Raw genomic sequence first — 19,884 nt, 5'->3', positions numbered from 1 at the left:
GGAAATGGTGACAAGGAGGGGTCAAAAAGTCTTAACTGCAGTTTATGGAGGGAATGGCACAAAGGTGAGGAACCACATGGGACTAAATAAAAAAGGGGCACATGTGGGGTGTTAATTCTTACCTCCCTTTCTGCATGCAGTCTGTTTTCTTATTGTGCTGTCTGTCCTGTGCAGGAGGGGACGAAAGAGGATGCAGAGTAGATTGTAGGAAGATGCAACACATACTGACTGTCAACATGGTATGACTGTTCAAACCAAGCGCAGGCGCTCGGTGCCTCATGATGTGGCTAAACATTTAAATACACCTTCCTACCTGCTTGTTTTCCGACAATCTCCACCCACCCCCGCTTACATTGACAAACTCCGGCTTCATAGAGCAAGAGATGGATGGAGATAGATGGAAAACAAGCAGGTGAAAAGATGTATTTAAATGATGGGCCCTGCCATGGAGCACCGGGCTACTGTAGTCAATATGTGCTGGTGAAGGGGTGTGGAATCCCCAGTCTATCATCACCTTGACTTACAGACTGTGTGCACGCTAATCTACTCTATCAACCCAGTCATTTTGTGCTGAGAGTCCCATTAAACTGCCATCCGAGCTATGCTCTGGCTGTGTGGGTAGGAGGGTTAACTGAGGCATTGACATTGCAATCTAGAAAGCAGATCACAGCCCCTGCACAGCTCACCTCCTGAAATTTCTTTCCTGCGTCTATGAGGAGTTTTCTAATCCACGCATAGCTTCTCTGGCTGCTGTCGATATGGCTTGAAATGCTCTGACCGATTGCAATTTGCTCTCCCGCCTATACTGCCAACTCCACCAATGACAATAAGGGGGAGGGGGAAGCTAAAATAAGGTTTTTGATTTTGTTAAAAATAAAAACCGTGTTGACCTCAAATAGTGAATTAATTTGGGTAATCAACCAGCCCTAGACCAATGTTGTCCCTATTTTTCACATACAATTCAGAAGAGAGGGAGTAAAAAATAAAATTGTATTACTCTAGAACTCTACACTGGTCAAAAGTGTAAAAATTACCTTAAATCTATGAACTCCTAATAGCATCTGGGTCAAATAAGGAAGAGGAGAAAGCAACAGATAAAAGACATTGGTCTATAATTACCTTTAGCACGGCTACACCATCAGAAAGCTTAGCCAGTCTCTCATTCAACTTTTCCTTTTCATATTCACTAGTTGTAGATTCTAATTGTTCTTGAATTTCTTGAATTCGTTTCTCAATTTGAGCCTTGTCTCCTCTTCCTTTTAGAAGCATAGAATCATCTTTAGTAACAATAACTTCACCCACTTTTCCAAAGTCATGTGGCTGAATGTCTTCAATATTCAAGTTTAAACCCTCTTCCCCAAACACCTAGTAGAAAGAAAAAAACAAACATTACCACAATTAAGTAGATGAACACATACTAACTAAATAATTACAGTGTATCTACTTGTAAGCAGGTACCAGAATGAAGCAGCAGAGACACAGGCGGAACAAAAGTATATTTCTTTCAACAACTAAAATTAATTGTAAAACATGTATTATATGGTAATTTCTTCACAACTTTTGACGGTAAAATAAGCAGTAAAACACATAACAGAATAAATTAATCAACCTTGCTGCATTTGGATGAATCGGAGTAGGAAGTATAGCCCTGTACACTTCAGAATTCATTTGGCTGCTTCCGTCACATCAACAAACACTAGTGACCCAGTGCCATTGGAAGCCATGCATGCCATCACACTGCCTTGACCATGTTATAAGGAGCATGTGGTATGCATTTGATAAATGAGCCGCTCCAAGCCTTCTCCACACTTCTTCCAATTTTTCTCTGCCCTTTGTTGAATCTGTCCAAAGAATGTTTTTTTCATAACTGGGCTGGATTCTTTAGATTATTTTTTTTTGCTATCTCTAATCTGGCCTTTTTATTTTTAAGGCCACAGCCCCACGATCAGTATTTTTTCACAGGAGTGGGAGCCAAAACAAGATGAGGAACAATCGTAGAAAAAGTGTAATTGAAGCAAGTCACCAATTATGCACTTGTCTCCCACTCCTGAGAAAAAATACTGACAGAGTTCTGACCAAATACAGATAGTGGGGTAGTGGCCTAAAGCTGATTAAAGGCTTGCACCTTGTGGTGAAACCTCAACTTAAGTATTCTCTTTATGGTAGACTTAAATACTTACTTTCTGGAGAGTGTTCGCACTAGGGTGGATGTTGTGAATGGGTTTTTCTTCACCATGGAGAGTATTCTGCGATCATCCACTACTGTTGCTTTACATGTAAAACCAGGCCTTTTTGAGCTCACCAGTGCAATATTTTTTTATTTGAAGAATGTACCAAACTGTTGATTTGGCCATTCCAAATTTCTGCTAAATCTGATGGGTTTTTTTTTTTTTTTTACAGCCCAATGATGATCTGTTTCTCTTCCACTGAGAGCCAGTTTGACCACATCTTGTGGGTTCACAGCAATAGCTTTCAAATGTAAATGCCACATCTGGAATCCGCTCCAGACTAGTGTTGAGCGACCGTGCTCGGATAAAGTTATCTGAGCATGCTCTGAGCACGAGTATTCTTGGTGTGCTTGGCTAATATGTTTGACTCCCCACGGCTGCATGTTTTCCGGCAGTATGCAGATGCAACAAATGCGGGGATTGCCTGTTTGGATAACACGGAATCCGAGCACGTTCGTTCAAAACTACTCCAGACCTTTAGATAGTCCATGCAGCCCATTAAAGAGCTTTTGAGATTTTTGTCCAATTACCTTTGATATCTAAGAAAAGAAGAAAAAAAAGGCAGCTACATATTAAAGAGCTGTAATTCCTAAACCCTTACACCAATTAGGATGTGAATACCCTCAAATTAAAGCTGAAAGTCTGCACTTTAAGAACATTTTAATTATATAACTATCTCAAATTTAAGTTTTGGTAAACCGCTAAAATACCAAAACTTGTGCCACTGTCCTGGACCCAATTGTACATCACATAGGAGACACTGCGACCGTTACCGGAATGGGCCAGTCCCAATGTTGGCACTGGAAAGCGACAGGAAGTAATCCTTCATTATATGCCCCGCAGCATTAAGTAGTGAACATTGCATGTGCGTGCTTACAGTGTAAGCATGAATTAAAGGGCCAGCAAAATGGGGACACCGGCCCAAGCACTGCAGAAGTCTGGCAAATGGCAACAATGGTGTAAAATAATAAACAGAAAAACTATATAAATTTGCAATTGCCATATTAATACTGACACACACAAAGTTAACACTTTTGTTTATATTCCTTCCCATAAAGAGTTAATAAAACTTTGATAATTAATAAGTAGCCCAAAATGGCGCCACTGAAAAAGACATATGCCGAAAAAAGAATAATCAAGCCCTCAAATGACCCATGAAGCAGAAAAAAATAAATTGGTTATGGCAGGAAACAAACTACTAGAACTAGCACAAACATTTTCTCCAGCTATGCAACAGCAATTTCTGGGAATACCAGGGCTGTGGAGTCGGAGTCGTGGAGTCGGAGTTAGTTTTGTTTGGAGTCGGAGTCGGTAGAAATGTACCGACTCCAGCTTTAAAAAAAATGTATTAATATTTTATAATTGAACTTTCATATGAATTTTATAAATGTTACTCAAATATATATGTTCTATCAAACTATGAACAACAGTGATAAGCAGTTCTGCTGGAGATAAGAGACATTTCTTACTTCTTGTGTATCACTGTTCTCCACTTCCCTTATCTAATCTTATACTTGGTTAACCTCATGCTGCCCCAACCCCCCTACTTACAATATATGAAACTGAAAGTGAAAATGTGTAGCAAATTCTTAGTAGCAAAGCGCCTCCTCTAGACTAGATGTTTACTAGGTGTGCGTCTTCCAAGCATCTCACAGCTGCTACTCAGAAGAGGAAGACTGTAAGAAGTATTATCCTTTCAACAAACTTTGCATCAGTTAACAGTGAGTACATGAGGAATAACAGTATTACTGACCACTAGATCAGTTGTACGACCTGGCAATAATTTTGTACAATTGTATTTAAGAAAAAAATTGTCATTTGGATTGTGAATGCAGAATTAAAAACCTGAGAACGTCAAAGAAGCGTCACATTAAATCAGCTGTATTTGAACATTTCACCATCACTCAAGATAGAAAACATTATGTCTGTCAGTGTATGACAAACGATCCAGACGAAAAAAAATGCTGGGAAGCCAAGATCCGTGCATATTCAGGCAAAGATAAAAATGCTCCTACCAGAGCTTCTAATCTAAAGAGACATTTACAGCGCTTTCATCCAGAAGTACTGAAAGCAGTGGATGAGAAAGACTGCATCCAAACCAATAAACCAGTGCCCAGCTCTTCCAGCCAAACAAAGGAGCAGAGAACTTTGCAGCCATCAGTTGCAAGATATTTTGTCAGTGACAAAGTTACTGTGACAATCACAGTAGATACATTTAAAAAAACAGATCATAGAGCTTGTTGTAAAGGATAGTATGCCCATTTCATTATTTTCACGACCAGCTTTTGTGTGTCTGAATGGGGAAATGGCCTGCAAGCTTGGTGTTTCTCTGGAGAGAGAGAGTATTAGAAAATTAGTAATCAAAGAAGCTTTTAAACAAAAGGAAGAACTTAAAAAAAACTCTCAAGGGACGCTTTCTGTTTCTTAAAATGGATGCCTGCACACGTCACAGAGTGAACTATTTTGCCATCAATGTCCTATTTGTTTGTGACAAAAATGAAATAGTTACCAAGACATTGGCAGTAAAAGACACCAAAGCTCATCACACCAGTGAGTTTCTCCAGGTCTTGGTGGAAAAGGTTCTGCAAGACTATGAACTTAAAAAAGAGCAAGTTCTTTCTGTCGTAACTGACAATGCTTCAAATATAAGTACTATTAAGCTAATGAATGAGAGTAATGATGGTGACCAGCAGCTAGAAGAACATTCTGGGTCCACAGACACAGAAATGTTTGAAATAGAGGAACACAGTATTGTAAATGAGGAGCAAACTGAAGTTGCTTCAGATGAACAGCAACATGATAGTTTAGATGATCTTGTTGAAACTGTGTCAATACGTTCTTTCATTCATCACATGCGCTGTGTTGTGCATACGCTACAGCTGGCTATAAGAGACAGTCTGCAAGAAGGACATACTGCTACACTGATTGGCAAGGTGAGAAAATTGGCTACTGTTGCCAGAACCCCTAAAGTTGACTCAATTTTGAAGAGACGTGCTGGAAAAGGGCAATTATTGATCAAGCCACACGATGGGGCAGTACTTACTTAATGATTCAGCGCTTCGTTGAACTGAAAACCTTTCTTGTAGACATGGCTAACCCTCAACTGACGCTAAATGAAAGTCAGTGGAATCAGGTGACTGAGCTGGAAAAATTGCTAGAGCACCCATTTACAGTGACTAAAAAATTTACAAGCAGAGGACTTAACTCCAGGTATTTTCTTAAAGGAGTGGAAGAACCTTATGTTTCGCCTGTCCCAAAGAGGAGGGTTAATTGCAAGTGGCATTGCTACATCAATGAAACGGAGAGAGGAGTTACAATTACAAAATAACATTCTTTTGGCAGCTGTTTATGTAGATCCAATGCATCGGATTCTTCTAGATCAGAGGTTCCCAACCTTTTTTGCACCAGGGACCGGCTTTAAGCAAGACCAGTTTTCCATGGCCCGGTGGGGGTGGGGGCGGGGCTTTGGTCATATGGGGGTGGGGTTATGGAGGGGTGGAGCTGTATGGGGAGGATGCTGGCGGGACCTCGGTGTACAGCGCTGCTAAGTAGCAGCATTGTACATTGAGCGTCAGTGTATACAGCGCTGCTGCTTAGCAGCGCTACACACTGAACACCGGTACCGGGAGCCGCGTCACTGAAGCCAGTCTGCTGCCCCAGCACGCCCCACATAACATGTTCTGCCGGGGGCGTGTCAGTGAGGAGAGCCTGCCGCCCCACCCCGTCAGGAACACACCATGCTGTGCAGGAGGGCCGCGTCACTAAGACCCGCCCGACGCCCCACCCAGTCCTGCATAATGTTCTCTGCCGGGAGCTGCGAGCTGTCACGGCTATGGCAGAAAACATTATAAATCCACACAGAGCGAGTTCTGACCAGGCGCAGGGCCGCGGAGCTAGCTGTCAGCGGCAGGGCCGGCTCCAGGTTTTTCTGGGCCCCGGGCGAAAGAGTCTCAGTGGGCCCCTTTAACACATACCACGATTCATGATGCAGAGATACGGCGGAGAAATATATATATATATATATAGTACAATGCAAAGATTTCACTTCATGAGTGATATCTATTGTAAATTCTACAATAGCACAGAAACCGGTGAATCGCTCCACACAGAATAGTGGCCCCCATATAAGGCTCCATACGGAATACTGGTCCCCATATAACGCCCATACGGAATACTGGCCCCCATATAACGCTTCATATGGAATACTGGCCCCCATATAAGGCCCCATACGGAATACTGGCCCCCATATAAGGCCCCATACGGAATACTTGCCCCCATATAAGGCCCCATACGGAATACTTGCCCCCATATAAGGCCCCATACGGAATACTAGCCCCCATATAAGGCTCCATACGGAATACTGGCCCCCATATAACGCTCCATACAGAATACTGGCCCCCATATAACGCTCCATACAGGATACTGGCCCCCATATAACGCTCCATACAGGATACCGGTCCCCATATAATGCTGCATGCAGGCTGTTACCCCCACATAATGCCCCATACAGGCTGCCCCCCCCCCTTATAATGCTCCATGCAGGCTGTTCCCCCCCACATAATGCCCCCATACAGGCCCCCCCCTTTTAATGCTCCATGCAGGCTGTTACCCCTCACATAATGCCCCATACAGGCTGCCCCCCCCTCTTTATAATGCCCCATGCAGGCTGTCACCCCTCCTCTTTATACTGCCCCATGCAGGCTGTCACCCCTCCTCTTTATACTGCCCCATGCAGGCTGTCACCCCCCCTCTTTATACTGCCCCATGCAGGCTGTCACCCCTCCTCTTTATACTGCCCCATGCAGGCTGTCACCCCCCCTCTTTATAATGCCCCATGCAGGCTGTCACCCCTCCTCTTTATAATGCTCCATGCAGGCTGTCACCCCTCCTTTTTATACTGCCCCATGCAGGCTGTCACCCCTCCTCTTTATAATGCCCCATGCAGGATGTCCCCCCCTCTCTTTATAATGCCCCGTGCAGGCTGTTCCCCACCTTATAATGCCCCATGCAGGCTGGTCCCCACCTTATAATGCCCCATGCAGGCTGGTCCCCACCTTATAATGCCCCATGCAGGCTGTCACCCCTCCTCATTATAATGCCCCAAGCAGGAATCCCCCCCTCTTTATAATGCCCCATGCAGGCTGTTCCCCACCTTATAATGCCCCATGCAGGCTGTCACCCCTCCTCTTTATAATGCCCCTAGCAGGATGCCCCCCCTCCCCTCTTTATACTGCCCCATGCAGGATGCCCCCCTCCCCTCCCCTCTTTATAATGTCCCATGCCTCCATACATTAAAAAAAAAAAAAAAAAAAAAAAATCAAATACTCACCTCCCTTCTCCTCACCTGCTACCTGCTGCCCGCTGCCCGCCGCTCGCTGCTCGGCTCCGAACTCCAGCGTTGTCGTTTCTTCCCGCTCAGCGCTCCCTGTGACGGCTCAGGGGAGGGCGCGGTGTAAAGACGTCACCGCGCCCTCTGACCTGAGACGTCACAGGGAGCGCAGAGCAGGAAGACAGCTGATCTGCGGAGGCACGGGGAGAGGTAAGTATCGGGCTGCCGGGGCCCTGAGCAAGCGGCGGAGAAGGGCGGGCGCTGACACCGCTCTCCTCCGCCCATAGCCCAGCGGGGTGCGCGACCGCCAGTGGGCCCCTCTGCCTGCTCAGAGCCCCGGCATTTGCCCGGGTGCCGACGCCGGCCCTGGTCAGCGGCGCCGCGGACCGGCTGAAAAACCCCAACGGCCCGGTCCTGGTCCGCGGACCGGCGGTTGGGGACCTCTGTTCTAGATGATCAACAGCTAACTAAAGGAAAAGAAGCTCTGTTTGAAATAGCAGTAAGGATGAAAGGGTTGCAGAACAGTCAGGAGGAACAAGAAGAATTTGGTCGTCCTGCCACATCTTCACCCTCATCATCAACTGATGAAGAATTTAATTTTGAAAAATATTTGGATCACAAGGACCGTGCAAAGCGTTCCCGCATAGAAGAGTCATCCCCATCAAAGAACACAGCCAATACATTTCAGCTGAATTTTTCATGTGCACTAAAAGAAATTGAGAAATTTGACCGTTCATCAAAAATAACAGTGCAACAAGCGATTCCTCTGTATCCTGACATTGTCAGAGATGTTGCCCGAGTGGTTACTGCTTTGCCACCAACCCAAGTTAGTGTAGAGAGGTTGTTCTCTGCTCTCAAAATAATTAGATCAGATTTGAGGGCATCCATGAAGGAGGATCTGACAGAGGCAATACTTTTTCTGAGGACAAATTTATAGATTTCTTCTTATTAACTGCATAACAGTGTTTCTTGCATATTTACTTACAAGAGTTTAGAAAAGTTTATAAAAGTTATTTGCTATATTCTAATTGTATTCTAATAAATATAGTTTTTGCTCTAAGTGGTCTGATTACTTATATGATGGTGAAAAACTGAATAAGCACGATGTTAATATTTTACAACAGTAAATTTATTGTTACGAATTGGCCATTTATGAAGGAGTTGGAACCTGATAAAATCCAGGAATCGGAGTCACAACTGTGGCTTACCGACTCCACAGCCCTGGGGAATACGGTAATAAATGTAGTCAAAAGTTGGCTAGAGCTTTAATATCCCAACAAGCGCAACACCATATTCCAAAAATAAAAAATAAAGCAGGCCATATTTTAGACACGACGAACATTACAACTGAATTTCAAAAAGATCACATCCTCAATTATATAACTTAGACAATCTTCCTAATAATAAACCCTCCTCCAATGACCCAACACCCAGGCCTGATCAGTACATGTCTCAAGCACAACATCCCTCAATTACAACAATAATCTCCACTTTGGATGAACCTTTAAACAGATTCTGAACTGGCATTGGCAACTCATTCACTAGCAAGTGGGAAAAGCACTGGCCTGGATGAGCACACTGTTAAATTTTAGTAGACCACACTGCCCTTCATTTCTCCCCTTCTGTTGGAGGGATTTAATTATGCTTCCAGTACCAACCCCTTTTCGCCCTCAGACCACAGAAGCACATGTTGCAGTACTCCCTAAGCTGGGTGGGGATCTTCAGCTATGCTCAAGTTACAGACCTATATGGCTGCTGAATGTAGATCTGAAATTCTATGCTAAAATACTAGCAGAGGTTACCTTTGCTTACAGAAAATATACATTTGGACCAGGTGGGCTCTATCCCTGGCCAGGAGGCTAGCAACAATACTCAGAAGACTATTGATATTATACAATATGCTCAATCATGGGGTATTCCCCTATTAACCCCTTAACAAACAATGACTGAAATAGCCTGTCATGAGCGAATGTCAGTTCCCGCACCATGACCTGCTATGTCCGTGATTACTTTAAACTGTCACTGCGTGTAAACATGCAGTGACAGTTCACTGCAGAAAGCGGTCAGTGACAGCTGAGCAGCACGGAAAGAAGTGCAGGGATGCATGCAGTCGGTCCTCACACTCAGAGGGCTGTGATCGGTCAGTCAATCTAACTGATCGATCACAGCATGATCGCGCAGAAGGTGCCGAAATATCAGCACCTCCTTCCCACTTAGAGAAGGATCTCAGGGCTGCCAGCGGCTGAGCTCCTGCACTAAACAGCCAGGAGAGGTGTCAGCCCCACCCCTGACTGTTTAAATACTGCAATCGAGCGCGATCGCAAGATTTGGGAAGCAGCCAGAGGGACGGCAAGCAGATCTGTGCCACCGCGATGTCACCAAGATATGGAGAGCTTCTTAAACCATGCATTATATCGGCAATCAAAGTAAAAAAAAAATAAATAAAAGTCCCATGAAGAAACTAAGTAGAAAAGTAAAAAAAAAAATAAATTACAAAATAAAATGTTAAAAAAAAAGTACACATATTTGGCATCGCCTTGTCCGGAACACCCCGATTTATAAAAGGGTCACACTAGTTAACTCCTTAAGTGAACGATGTAATAAAAAAAAAAAAAAAAAAAGGGGGGGGGGGGGGGCAAATTATGTTTTTTCATCACATTGCTGGAAAAAAAGTGGAATAAAACGTGATCAAAAAAACGAATCTAAATAAAAATGGTATAGTTGAAAAAGTCGTGTTCCGCAAAACACTAGCCGCCATACAGCTCCATCAGCGGAAAAATAAAAAAAGTTATAGCTCTCAGAATAAAGCGATAAAAAAATAATTTTTTTCTATAAAAAAAGTTTTTATTGTGTAAAAGTGGAAAAGCAATAAAAATGTTTTGTTTGTTTTTTTACATAAATGAGGTGCCACTGTAATCATACTGACCTGAAGAATAAAGCTGACTTATCACTTTTACCACATGAGAAAAGACGGATTTTTGTAAGAACTTACCTGTAAAATCCTTTTCAGCGAAGGAAGGAAGGGAGACACAGATCCATTACTAGTGGGTAGGCGGAGCCCCACAGGGATAGATCACCTCAGATTTATAAAAAAGTGACGACCGGCCCCTCCAGCTTAGGCTCCTCCTACTCCCATGTTCTCCAGTCCGTACACAAGCTAAGGAAGAGCAGACAACACCAGCAGAACAGTACAACCCCTTCTGAAAAATTCAGAAATGTGAGAAAACAGGTTATGCAAATAACAGCAAGAAAAAACACACAGTCCTAGGTACAACTCACTGGACCTGACAACTGCGATGAGCTGGCAATGCTGGAAAAAAGCCCTAGTGCGCCAACCCAAGACCAGATGACCGCCATCAGGAAAGGGTTGCGCCGCATCTAGAAACAAAAATATACTTCTGCCATGGGAGGGTGCTGTGTCTCCCTTCCTTCCTTCGCTGAAAAGGATTTTACAGGTAAGTTGTTACCAAAATCCGTCTTTCAGCAGTAGAAGGGAAGGAAGGGAGACACAGATCCATTACTAGTGGGACGTCCCAAAGCAGTCCAGAACTCGAGGGTGGGAAACAGTGGCAGAATCGCCAACACCCCAACAACTAGGCAAGCACGCAACAAGCGCCAAAACTAGATAAAGAGATAATCTAAACCACCGCCGCCTGCAGGACCCTGCGTCCCAAGGCCGCATCAGCGGAAGCACTCACGTCCACTTTATAAAATCTAGTAAAAGTGTGAACGGAGCGCCAGGTAGCCGCCCGGCAGAGCTGCGCTGCCGAAGCCCCCTGAAGAAAAGCCCACGACGAACCAACAGCCCTCGTGGAATGAGCTCGGACAAGGCTCGCCCTTGAGCCGATACGCTTCCAGGATAGCCAAACTTATCCACCGAGCTATAGTGTCCTTGGAAGCACGCTGACCACGTCGACGACCAGCAGGAATCACAAAAAGAGAGCCCGACTTCCGAAAACCTTGCGTGATTGTAAGATAGAACTTCAATGCCCGCACCAAATCCAACGAGTGCAAGGCCCGCTCCTTTGGACTCTTCGGCTTCGGACAGAGAGAAGGTAACACTATCACTGATTGACGTGGAAATGCGACACCACTTTAGGTAAAAAATCTCCACGGGTACAAAGCACCACACGATCCGGAAGAAATTCCAGAAAAGGTGGCGAGCAAAACAGTGCCGCCAACTCCGAAACCCTTCTCAAAGAGGTGACCGCTACCAGGAAGGCCACCTTCCAAGAAAGCAAGTAAAGCGTAGCAGAATCCATAGGCTCAAAAGGCCCATGCTGAAGAGCTTCCAGGACTAGATTAAGCTGCCAAGGAGCCACAACCGCCCTCCGAGGCGGAAACTGACGAGCAACCCCACGAAAAAAAGAACACACGTCCCTACGTGAAGCAATAGCCCTTCGAAAAAGCGCAGACAGTGCAGATACCTGACCTCGCAAGGTACCAACTGCTAGACCCTTGGCCAAACCATATTGCAGAAAAGCCAAGAAGTTGGGGATGGAAAAAACCCTCGGGTTCCTTGACGATCCAGAACACCAAGAATAGAAAGACTCCCAAGTTCTGTGATAAATCCTAGTCGTAGCTGGACCTCTGGCCGCCCGCAAGGTAGAAATAACCTCGGACGAAAAACCACGACGGTTCAAGATCTCGGTCTCAAGAGCCACGCCGTCAAACAAAGGGACTTCAGGTCCAGATGGCGAATGGGCCCTTGGGTTAACAGGTCCGGGCGAAGAGGCAGTGGAAACGGAGGCGCCGCCAGAAGAGACACCAGCGTCGAATACCACGTCCTCCGTGGCCAATCTGGCGCTACCAAAAATGCCGATACTCGTTCGAGTTTCATCCGACGAATCACCAAAAGGAAGTAAGGATACTGGCGGAAACACAGATCAGCTCGAACTGGTCCCACGGGGCCACTAGAGCATCTACCGCCACAGCCTCCTGTACCTGGACATGAACGTCGGAATCCTGGCTTTCAGCCTGGATGCCATTAAGTCCACTTGGGGAGTCCCCCAACGGGAGCACAGCAGTGCAAAAACTTCCGGATGGAGACTCCCATTCCCCCGGATCCACCAGCTCGCGACTGAGGAAGTCCGCCGAGATATTCAGCACACCTGGGATATGAATCGCGGAGATGGCTGGAACCCTGGACTCGGCCCAAACCAGGATCAGAGAGACCTCCATCAGGAGTCTGGAACTCCTCATCCCGCCCTGATGGTTGATATACGCGACACCCGTCGCATTGTCCGTCTGAATCCGGACCGGCAGACCGCTCAAAGGGACCGTCCAATGTCGGAGGCAGAGAAAAATTGCTCTCAACTCCAGAATGTTGATCGGTAGAGACGACTCCTCTGATGACCAGACCCCATGAACCCAGAGGTCGTTCCAAACCCCCCCCCCAGCCAGTCAGGCTGGCATCGGTGGTAATCACCGACCACCTTGGGAGAAGAAAGGATTTCCCCAGGGATAGAGTTTCCGGACGTAACCACCATCCAAGAGACTCTCGCACCCTGCGGGAGATAACGACAGAGCGATCCAGTGAAGACGGCGATTGATCCCAACTGGTCAGAATAAGATTTTGGAGATCCCGGGAATGAAATTGTGCAAACGTTACGGCTTCCATTGCAGCCACCATCAGACCCAGAAGGCGCATGCATTCCCGAAGGGACATTGCCATCGCCGACCTCATAGCCTGGACATGGCAACGAAGGTTCGCTTGTTTGTCCTGAGGCAGGGACACCACTGCCCGTACTGTGTCGAAATGCATCCCAAGAACAGGATTGACTGCGTCGGTTCCAATGACGACTTCTTCCAATTGACCAGCCACCCGAAGTCCTCCAGGTGCTGGAGGGAGAGATCGCGAGCAGTCATCGCCTCCTCCGCTGTGGGCGACACAATCAACAGGTCGTCCAGGTAGGGTAGAATCGTAACTCCTTGTTTTCGAAGAAGCGCCATGAGTGGCGCCAGAATCTTTGTAAAAACCCTGGGTGCCGAGGCCAACCCAAATGGTAGGGCCACAAACTGGTAATGGGCCTGACCTATGGCAAAACGTAGGAAATGCTGGTGAGCCCTGCCGATAGGGACATGCAAATAGGCGTCGCGGATGTCGATCGACACCAAGAAATCGTACTGCGACAGGGCCGCTACGACAGAGCGGAGAGACTTCATAAGGAATTTCCGGGTCCGGACATGAAAATTCAAATCTTTGAGATCCAGAATGGGGCGAAACTTGTCCTCCTTTTTGGGGACCACAAAAAGGTTGGAGTAAAACCCCCCTTCCCCGGTCCCCTGGCGGAACCGGAACCACCACACCCTGCTGCAGAAGAGTGTCTACCTCCCGCAGCAGTGCTGCAGCCAGCTTGGGCTCGGACGGGGTGCGTGACTGACGAAACCTGTCCGGGGGTCGAGAATGAAACTATGAAATAGCCTGCCAACATAACCCGCGTCACCCAGGCGTCCGAAATGTGGGACGCCCAAATCAACCTGAATTGTAGCAGACGACCTCCCACCCGAGAGCCCTCGAGCGGATTCCTGGCGTCAGTTCGCCTTAGCGGGCTTTTTGTCAACCTCCCGTTTGTCCTGACGGAAATGTTGCTTCCAGGGAATACGGGATTTCTGGGTGGACTTCTTACCGGAAGACGAGGGACGACCCGATCTCCAAGAAGGCTGACCGAACCGCCCCCTGGTCCGAAAGGACCGACGACCACCACTGGCACTTGACCTGCCAGACGTGGAAGCCACCGCCTTACGGTGAGGCAAGGCAGCATCCTTAGCCTTGGCCTAGCAATCAGCTCCGTGAGGTCCGAACCAAAAAGATGACTGCCTTTGTACGCTAGACTAAGCAAACCTTGTTTGGATACTGCGTCTCCAGTCCACTGTTTAAGCCACAGTGCTCTCCTGACTGTGACGGCCGAAGATTGAGCCCTGGACAGAACGGAAGTATTATCCAGTACTGCGTCCCTTCCATAACGTGTCGCCTCTTCCAACAGCTGGAAAAGTCTTACCACTTCCGACAGCAGAGTTCCATCCTGCCATGCCGTCCGCAGCTGGTCCAACCACCGCAGAGAAGCCTCACCGGCCCACATGGCCCCCAAGGCCGCACGGAATCCATGACCCGCGGCCTCGTAGATGGACTTCGCCGCTAACTCCGTTCTTCTGTCCAGAGGTTCCTGAAGACTGGCCTTCCCTTTAACAGGAAGCAAGGAAGATTTGCCAAGCTGAGACAGAGGAACGTCCACTTCAGGGGAGGGAACCCAATTAGCGATAGTCTCCGTGGCGCAGGGATACAAGGCATCAAAAAACCGCATCCACTGGAAGCGTTTATCCGGACACAGGCGTTCCTTCTCCACTGCCTCGTTAAGTTCATCATGCGCCGGTAATGTTGAACGAGCCCGACGCGACTCCTGATACAGCCGGGCCGACTTGCCAGGCTTTGTCGGCTCTTCAGACAGCGGTAACGCTTCAAGCATGGCTCCAATAAGAGCATCCATGCGGCCTGAAAGCGAACCAGAACGACTCTGCCGATCCTAATCCTCAGAATCGGAGATTTCACCAACCGAGCTTGTTGGTGAATCCGAAGCCTCCGATGCACTGCGCGGAGGAGACAGCACCACCACAGTCCTGTGGCGCTTCTTGCCTCGTGGCGTCGGTTGCGATTTAGCCGACACCCAATGACCCAGGAGGTTAGAAAGACTGTCAATGGAGCGGGTGAGCGCCTCCACTTTAACATCACTAAGGGTCGAACTTGACGCCGTCAAAGACCTGGGTGTATCAGAAACGCGAGACCGATCCTGAAACGGATCGGGAGAGAGGTCCGCGCCCCCTGGTCCGACATGCCTCCCACATCAGATGCCAGCATGTTAGAATGAGTATGGTAACCTAGGGTGTGCAAAATAGCAAACACAGCCTGTTTCCACAAAAAAAATTTTTTTTTTTTTACTTTTAAGGCACTGAAGGTTTAAAACTCTCCCCTAGAGAGAGTTACCCCAGCCCTGCAGAGCAAAAGTTAACCTAACAAACTGGGGAGAAGCTCCCCCTGATCCAGAAGCGTGCACCCCCAGAAAGAGTTAACAGCCCTGTTGAGTAGACCCCTTTCAGAAGGGGTTAATGCTGCTGACACAATAAATACCTCACTGCCTTAAGAGGTCAGAGAAGTGAGTGTCCAGAAAAGTGCTAGCGGCAAATAGCACCTTGCCTGCCTTAGCAGGTCAGCCAAGGTGCTCTGCAATGGAAAGAAAAAAAGGGAGCTTCCGCCTACAAGCAGAAGCGTCTCACCAGTGAAGCGGTGACTGCTCCTTCTGAGCTGTGTGGGCGGTGAACGGGGAGCAGAGAGCAGGAGGTGCACGTGGAGAGAAGCCGGAAGGAGGGAGAGGGGCGGAGAGCTCAGCGCGTGCTAAGCCAGGAGCTTCCTGTCAGAACTACAATGACAGGAAGCCGAACGACGTGAAGCCCCGCCCCCCGAGCTCACTCACAGAACCCGCGCTTAGAGAGAAAGCGCGCGCTCTCCTGAAGGCTTCCTGCCTAAAAGTGATGGCAGGAAGCCAAGATAATAAAGACACGCCCCCCGTTCCAACGGAGCCGTGCTCCTCCGTCCCTGCTCCCCAGCCCCCAGGGTCAGAGAATGCAGCGGTGATCCTCATACACCGTCTGCAAATACAGAAAAGCAGAAAATCACCACATGAAATAACGGCGGCTGCCGCAGCAGCCGCTAAAGCACTCACACACAGAGCACTTACCCCGCCGTGCGCCACAGGGACCCCCAGGGATGTGTGGCGCTGTGGCCCTTGCTCCCCCCACGGCGGAGCGCGGAGGGACCCCACAGGCGGTGTGCGTCTCTGCCAGGAAGCGCCCTATGTCCCCCGGGGCCGGCAGGTTTCTGCGGGGACCTCCTTAGGGGGTAAGCAGGTCTGCCAGGGGAGGGCAGGGGTCCCGGCAGCGCCGAGACCCCTTGAGACCTCTAGACCACGGGGGGTCCAGGTCTCCTTTGGTAAAAATAAAAAATCTTCTGAGAAGCAGCAAAGGCAGCGACTATCCTCTGCGACCTCAAATTTCAGACTGGAGAACATGGGAGTAGGAGGAGCCTAAGATGGAGGGGCCGGTCGTCACTTTTTCTAATCTGAGGTGAACTATCCCTGTGCGGCTCCGCCTACCCACTAGTAATGGATCTGTGTCTCCCTTCCTTCCCTGATGCTGCTGAAAGACAAAATAAAAACCAAAAAAATTCCCGAGTTGCTGGTTTTTGTTCATTCGGCCTCCCCAAATATTGGAATAGAAAGCGATCAAAAAATGTAATGTGCCCGAAAATGGTAAGAATAAAAAAAAGTCAACTCGTCCTGCAAAAAACAAGCCCTCACATGACTATCAGCAGAAATATGGAAAAATTATAGCTCTCAAAACATGGTGATGCAATTTATTTAGGTTTTTTTTGCATAAACTAAAGAGTGTTCTACTGTGTGAAAGCAGCCAAACAGAAAATACACCTGGTATAAATCTGTTATCTCTGCAATTGCACCGACCTAAAGCATAGTGTCGTCTTATCACTTATGCCTCACGAGGAACCGCGTAAAAAATAACTAAAATCAATTCTTCACCTGCTGTTGATTTGTTCATTCTGCCTCCCAAAAGATCGTACTAAGGCAAAGCTCACATTTATCCTGCGTTCTGCATCGGGGTTTCTGTCTAAATATGCGATTCAGGCGAAACCTCGGACGGAAGATTCCCTATAATGAGGCAGGTGGAGACGCTGTGGACTCAGTCAGGCCTATGATCCGGCGGTGTCTGACTTTTTAGGCTTGCATAAAAGCATGGTCACATCCACAGTTTTGTGCACTTCGGAAAAGGACATCGCTGAACAGAGGCCAGACAGAGTACAGAGTACAGAGTAACTCTGCTGCCTCATCATAGTGAATGGATCCCTCAGGGGTTCCATCTGCACCACGTCACTCGGAGATTTAAATGGAAACCCCAATGTAGGTCCTCATCATGGGAACAGGGATAAATGTGATCCCAAAACATTATGTAAAATGTTCCCAATAAAAGCTTCAACTTAATCCACAAAAAAAAAGCAAGTCCCCATTCGGGTCAGTCAATGGAAATATAGGGGGCTTCAACGTTACTGATAGTACAAAGGCTCTGGAAAAACACTATGGCTCCTTACCCCCTAAAAGAAATTAAGATAATTCTGTGCTCCCAAATCCAAATGTCCCTCTCCCTTCTGACCTCCAGTGTGCCTAACCCACATTTAGTGCCCACATGATTGGCAGGGGTATAATTTCCAAAACGGGAGTCCCTTAAGGAAAATCTGTGCTCCAGGAGGCAAATGGTGCTCTGTCCCTCCTAAGTCTTGCCGTATGACCAAGCAGTACTGTACAGCCACATGTGGTGTATTTCCACTTTCAGCAGAAATTGTGTGAAAATGTAAAATCTGAGGCTAAAACAAAATTTACAAAAATGTAATTATTTTTTATTCACTGCCCAGTTGTATAAAATTCTGTAACACACCCGTGGTGTCAATATGATCACTATACCCTTAGGAGCTCTCCAGATGCGATATGGCGCTTGCCAGACAATTTTGCCCTCAGAGTCAAACAGTGCTCCCCCACATATGGGGAATCTGCATGCTCAGGAGAAATTCCACAAGAAATTTTGGTGTTCATTTTCTCCAGTTACCCTTGTGAAAATAAAAAAAATTGTGTCTGAAGTAAAAATATTGTGAAAAAGTTAAATGTAAATTTTTTCCTTCTACATTACTTCAGTTCCTCTGAAGCACCTGAAGTGTTAATAAACTTCTTGAATGTGGTTTTGAGCAGCTTGAGGAGTGCAGTTTTTAGAATGATGTTACTATTGGGTATTTTCTGTCATAAAAGACCCTTAAAGTCAATTCAAACGAGATGTGGTCCCTAAAAAAATGGTTTTGAAAATGTTGTTGTAAAAATGAGAAATCGATGGTCAACTTTTAACCATTATAACTTCTGAACAAAAAAAAAATGTTTCAAAAATTATTCTGATGTAAAGTAGATATGTGGGAAATGTTATTTATTAACTATTTTCTGTGACTTATCTTCCTGATTTAAGGGATAACAATTCAAAAAGTTGGAAAATTGTGAAGATTTCAAAAATGTTGCCAAATTTCCGACTTTTTTCGCAAATAAACGCAAGTCATATCGAAAAACTTGTACCAATATCATGAAGTACAATATGTAACAAAAAAAAAACAAGCAATCTCAGAATCAGCAGGATTCGTTGAAGTGTTACAGAGTTAACTCAAAGTGACAATGGTCAAATTTAAAAAATGAGGCCCGGTCAATAACCTACAAAGTGGCTCTGTCCTTAAGGTGTTAACACGGTCACTGGACGCTGAAAAAGCATTCAGAGTTTCCTGGCACGCTATATACTACTCCCTTAAAAAGCTTAACATAGAAGATCTTTTAATTTTATAGCCAAAATAACCGTAATCCATCATCTAGGGTAAAAATAAATTAAATTGTATTCATCACTGAAGAATATTAGGATTGTACAGGTGTACAGTGTACAGCTGTAACTGGAAACTTTTGCAACAAGCAGAAGGGAGGGGGTAGAGAGACAGTGACGAGCATAGTACAGCAGCCCCTACCAGCAACTGTGAGATGCTATAGGAAGACGCCCTGTGGACCCAGGCCATGCGGCAGTTCCTTTGTGTCAGACAAGTATAATTCAAAACCAAATTATCCCAGCGATAAACCAAATAGATTTTTGGAGTCACATGGACATGATGAATGTCACCCTAGCTTCTAGCACAGTCTAGCGCGTCGAGATGGGGAAATACATGACACAGCCTCTGAAACCCCTAGGGCCACTGTGTTTGGTCTCCACGCGTAGCAGGGGCCCAGCTGGATCCGATGACACCAGAACAGACTCCATAGGACCATCCATTAAGGAAGTATAGCCCATTTCAGTTTTTGCAGTTTGTAGAGCTGAGTGAGACCATGGATGGAGATTTAGGTACAGCCAGAGGGCAGGAGGGGGGGAGCAACCCAAAGGGGTTAAGAGCTCCCGCAGCTATAGCCCAGTGTCTTTTCCCTGGGAGGTAGAGACGACACGTCGTGTAGGTTAAGTCCTGCAACAAAAGGGGATCACAAGCATCCCATGCAGCAGCACCTCCACCACAAGCCAGGCCTGCCATCTGACTGGTAACTGACTCTTAAGATCTGCTTATATCTTTTGTTCCACTACTATTGTGTTTGTATATAGCGTATTGTCAAGCGTGCCCTTAAGACGATTAAATATATAATTTAACCTTGGGCTGCTCTTTTATCTCGATCCACGAACCTTTATGTCCATTGTTCGGTCCAA

General features: G+C 46.6%; 1 protein-coding gene across 1 annotated transcript in view; it reads right to left on the bottom strand.

Moving 5' to 3' along the window:
• The window catches only part of HSPD1 (heat shock protein family D (Hsp60) member 1), a 182,750-nt gene that overhangs the window by 88,150 nt on the left and 74,716 nt on the right, over window positions 1-19,884 (bottom strand). Inside the window, exon 9 of the mRNA XM_073647951.1 lies at window positions 1,120-1,365. Coding sequence (XP_073504052.1) covers window positions 1,120-1,365 — 246 coding nt within the window. The remainder of the gene's footprint in view (window positions 1-1,119; window positions 1,366-19,884) is intronic.

Source organism: Phyllobates terribilis, unplaced genomic scaffold (genome assembly GCF_046119375.1).
Source record: "Phyllobates terribilis strain yellow unplaced genomic scaffold, ASM4611937v1 Scaffold_9__5_contigs__length_417890890, whole genome shotgun sequence".
In the NCBI taxonomy this organism is placed as follows: domain Eukaryota; kingdom Metazoa; phylum Chordata; class Amphibia; order Anura; family Dendrobatidae; genus Phyllobates; species Phyllobates terribilis.
Note: the sequence above shows the minus strand (reverse complement) of the source record. Positions and strands in the feature narration are given on the sequence as shown.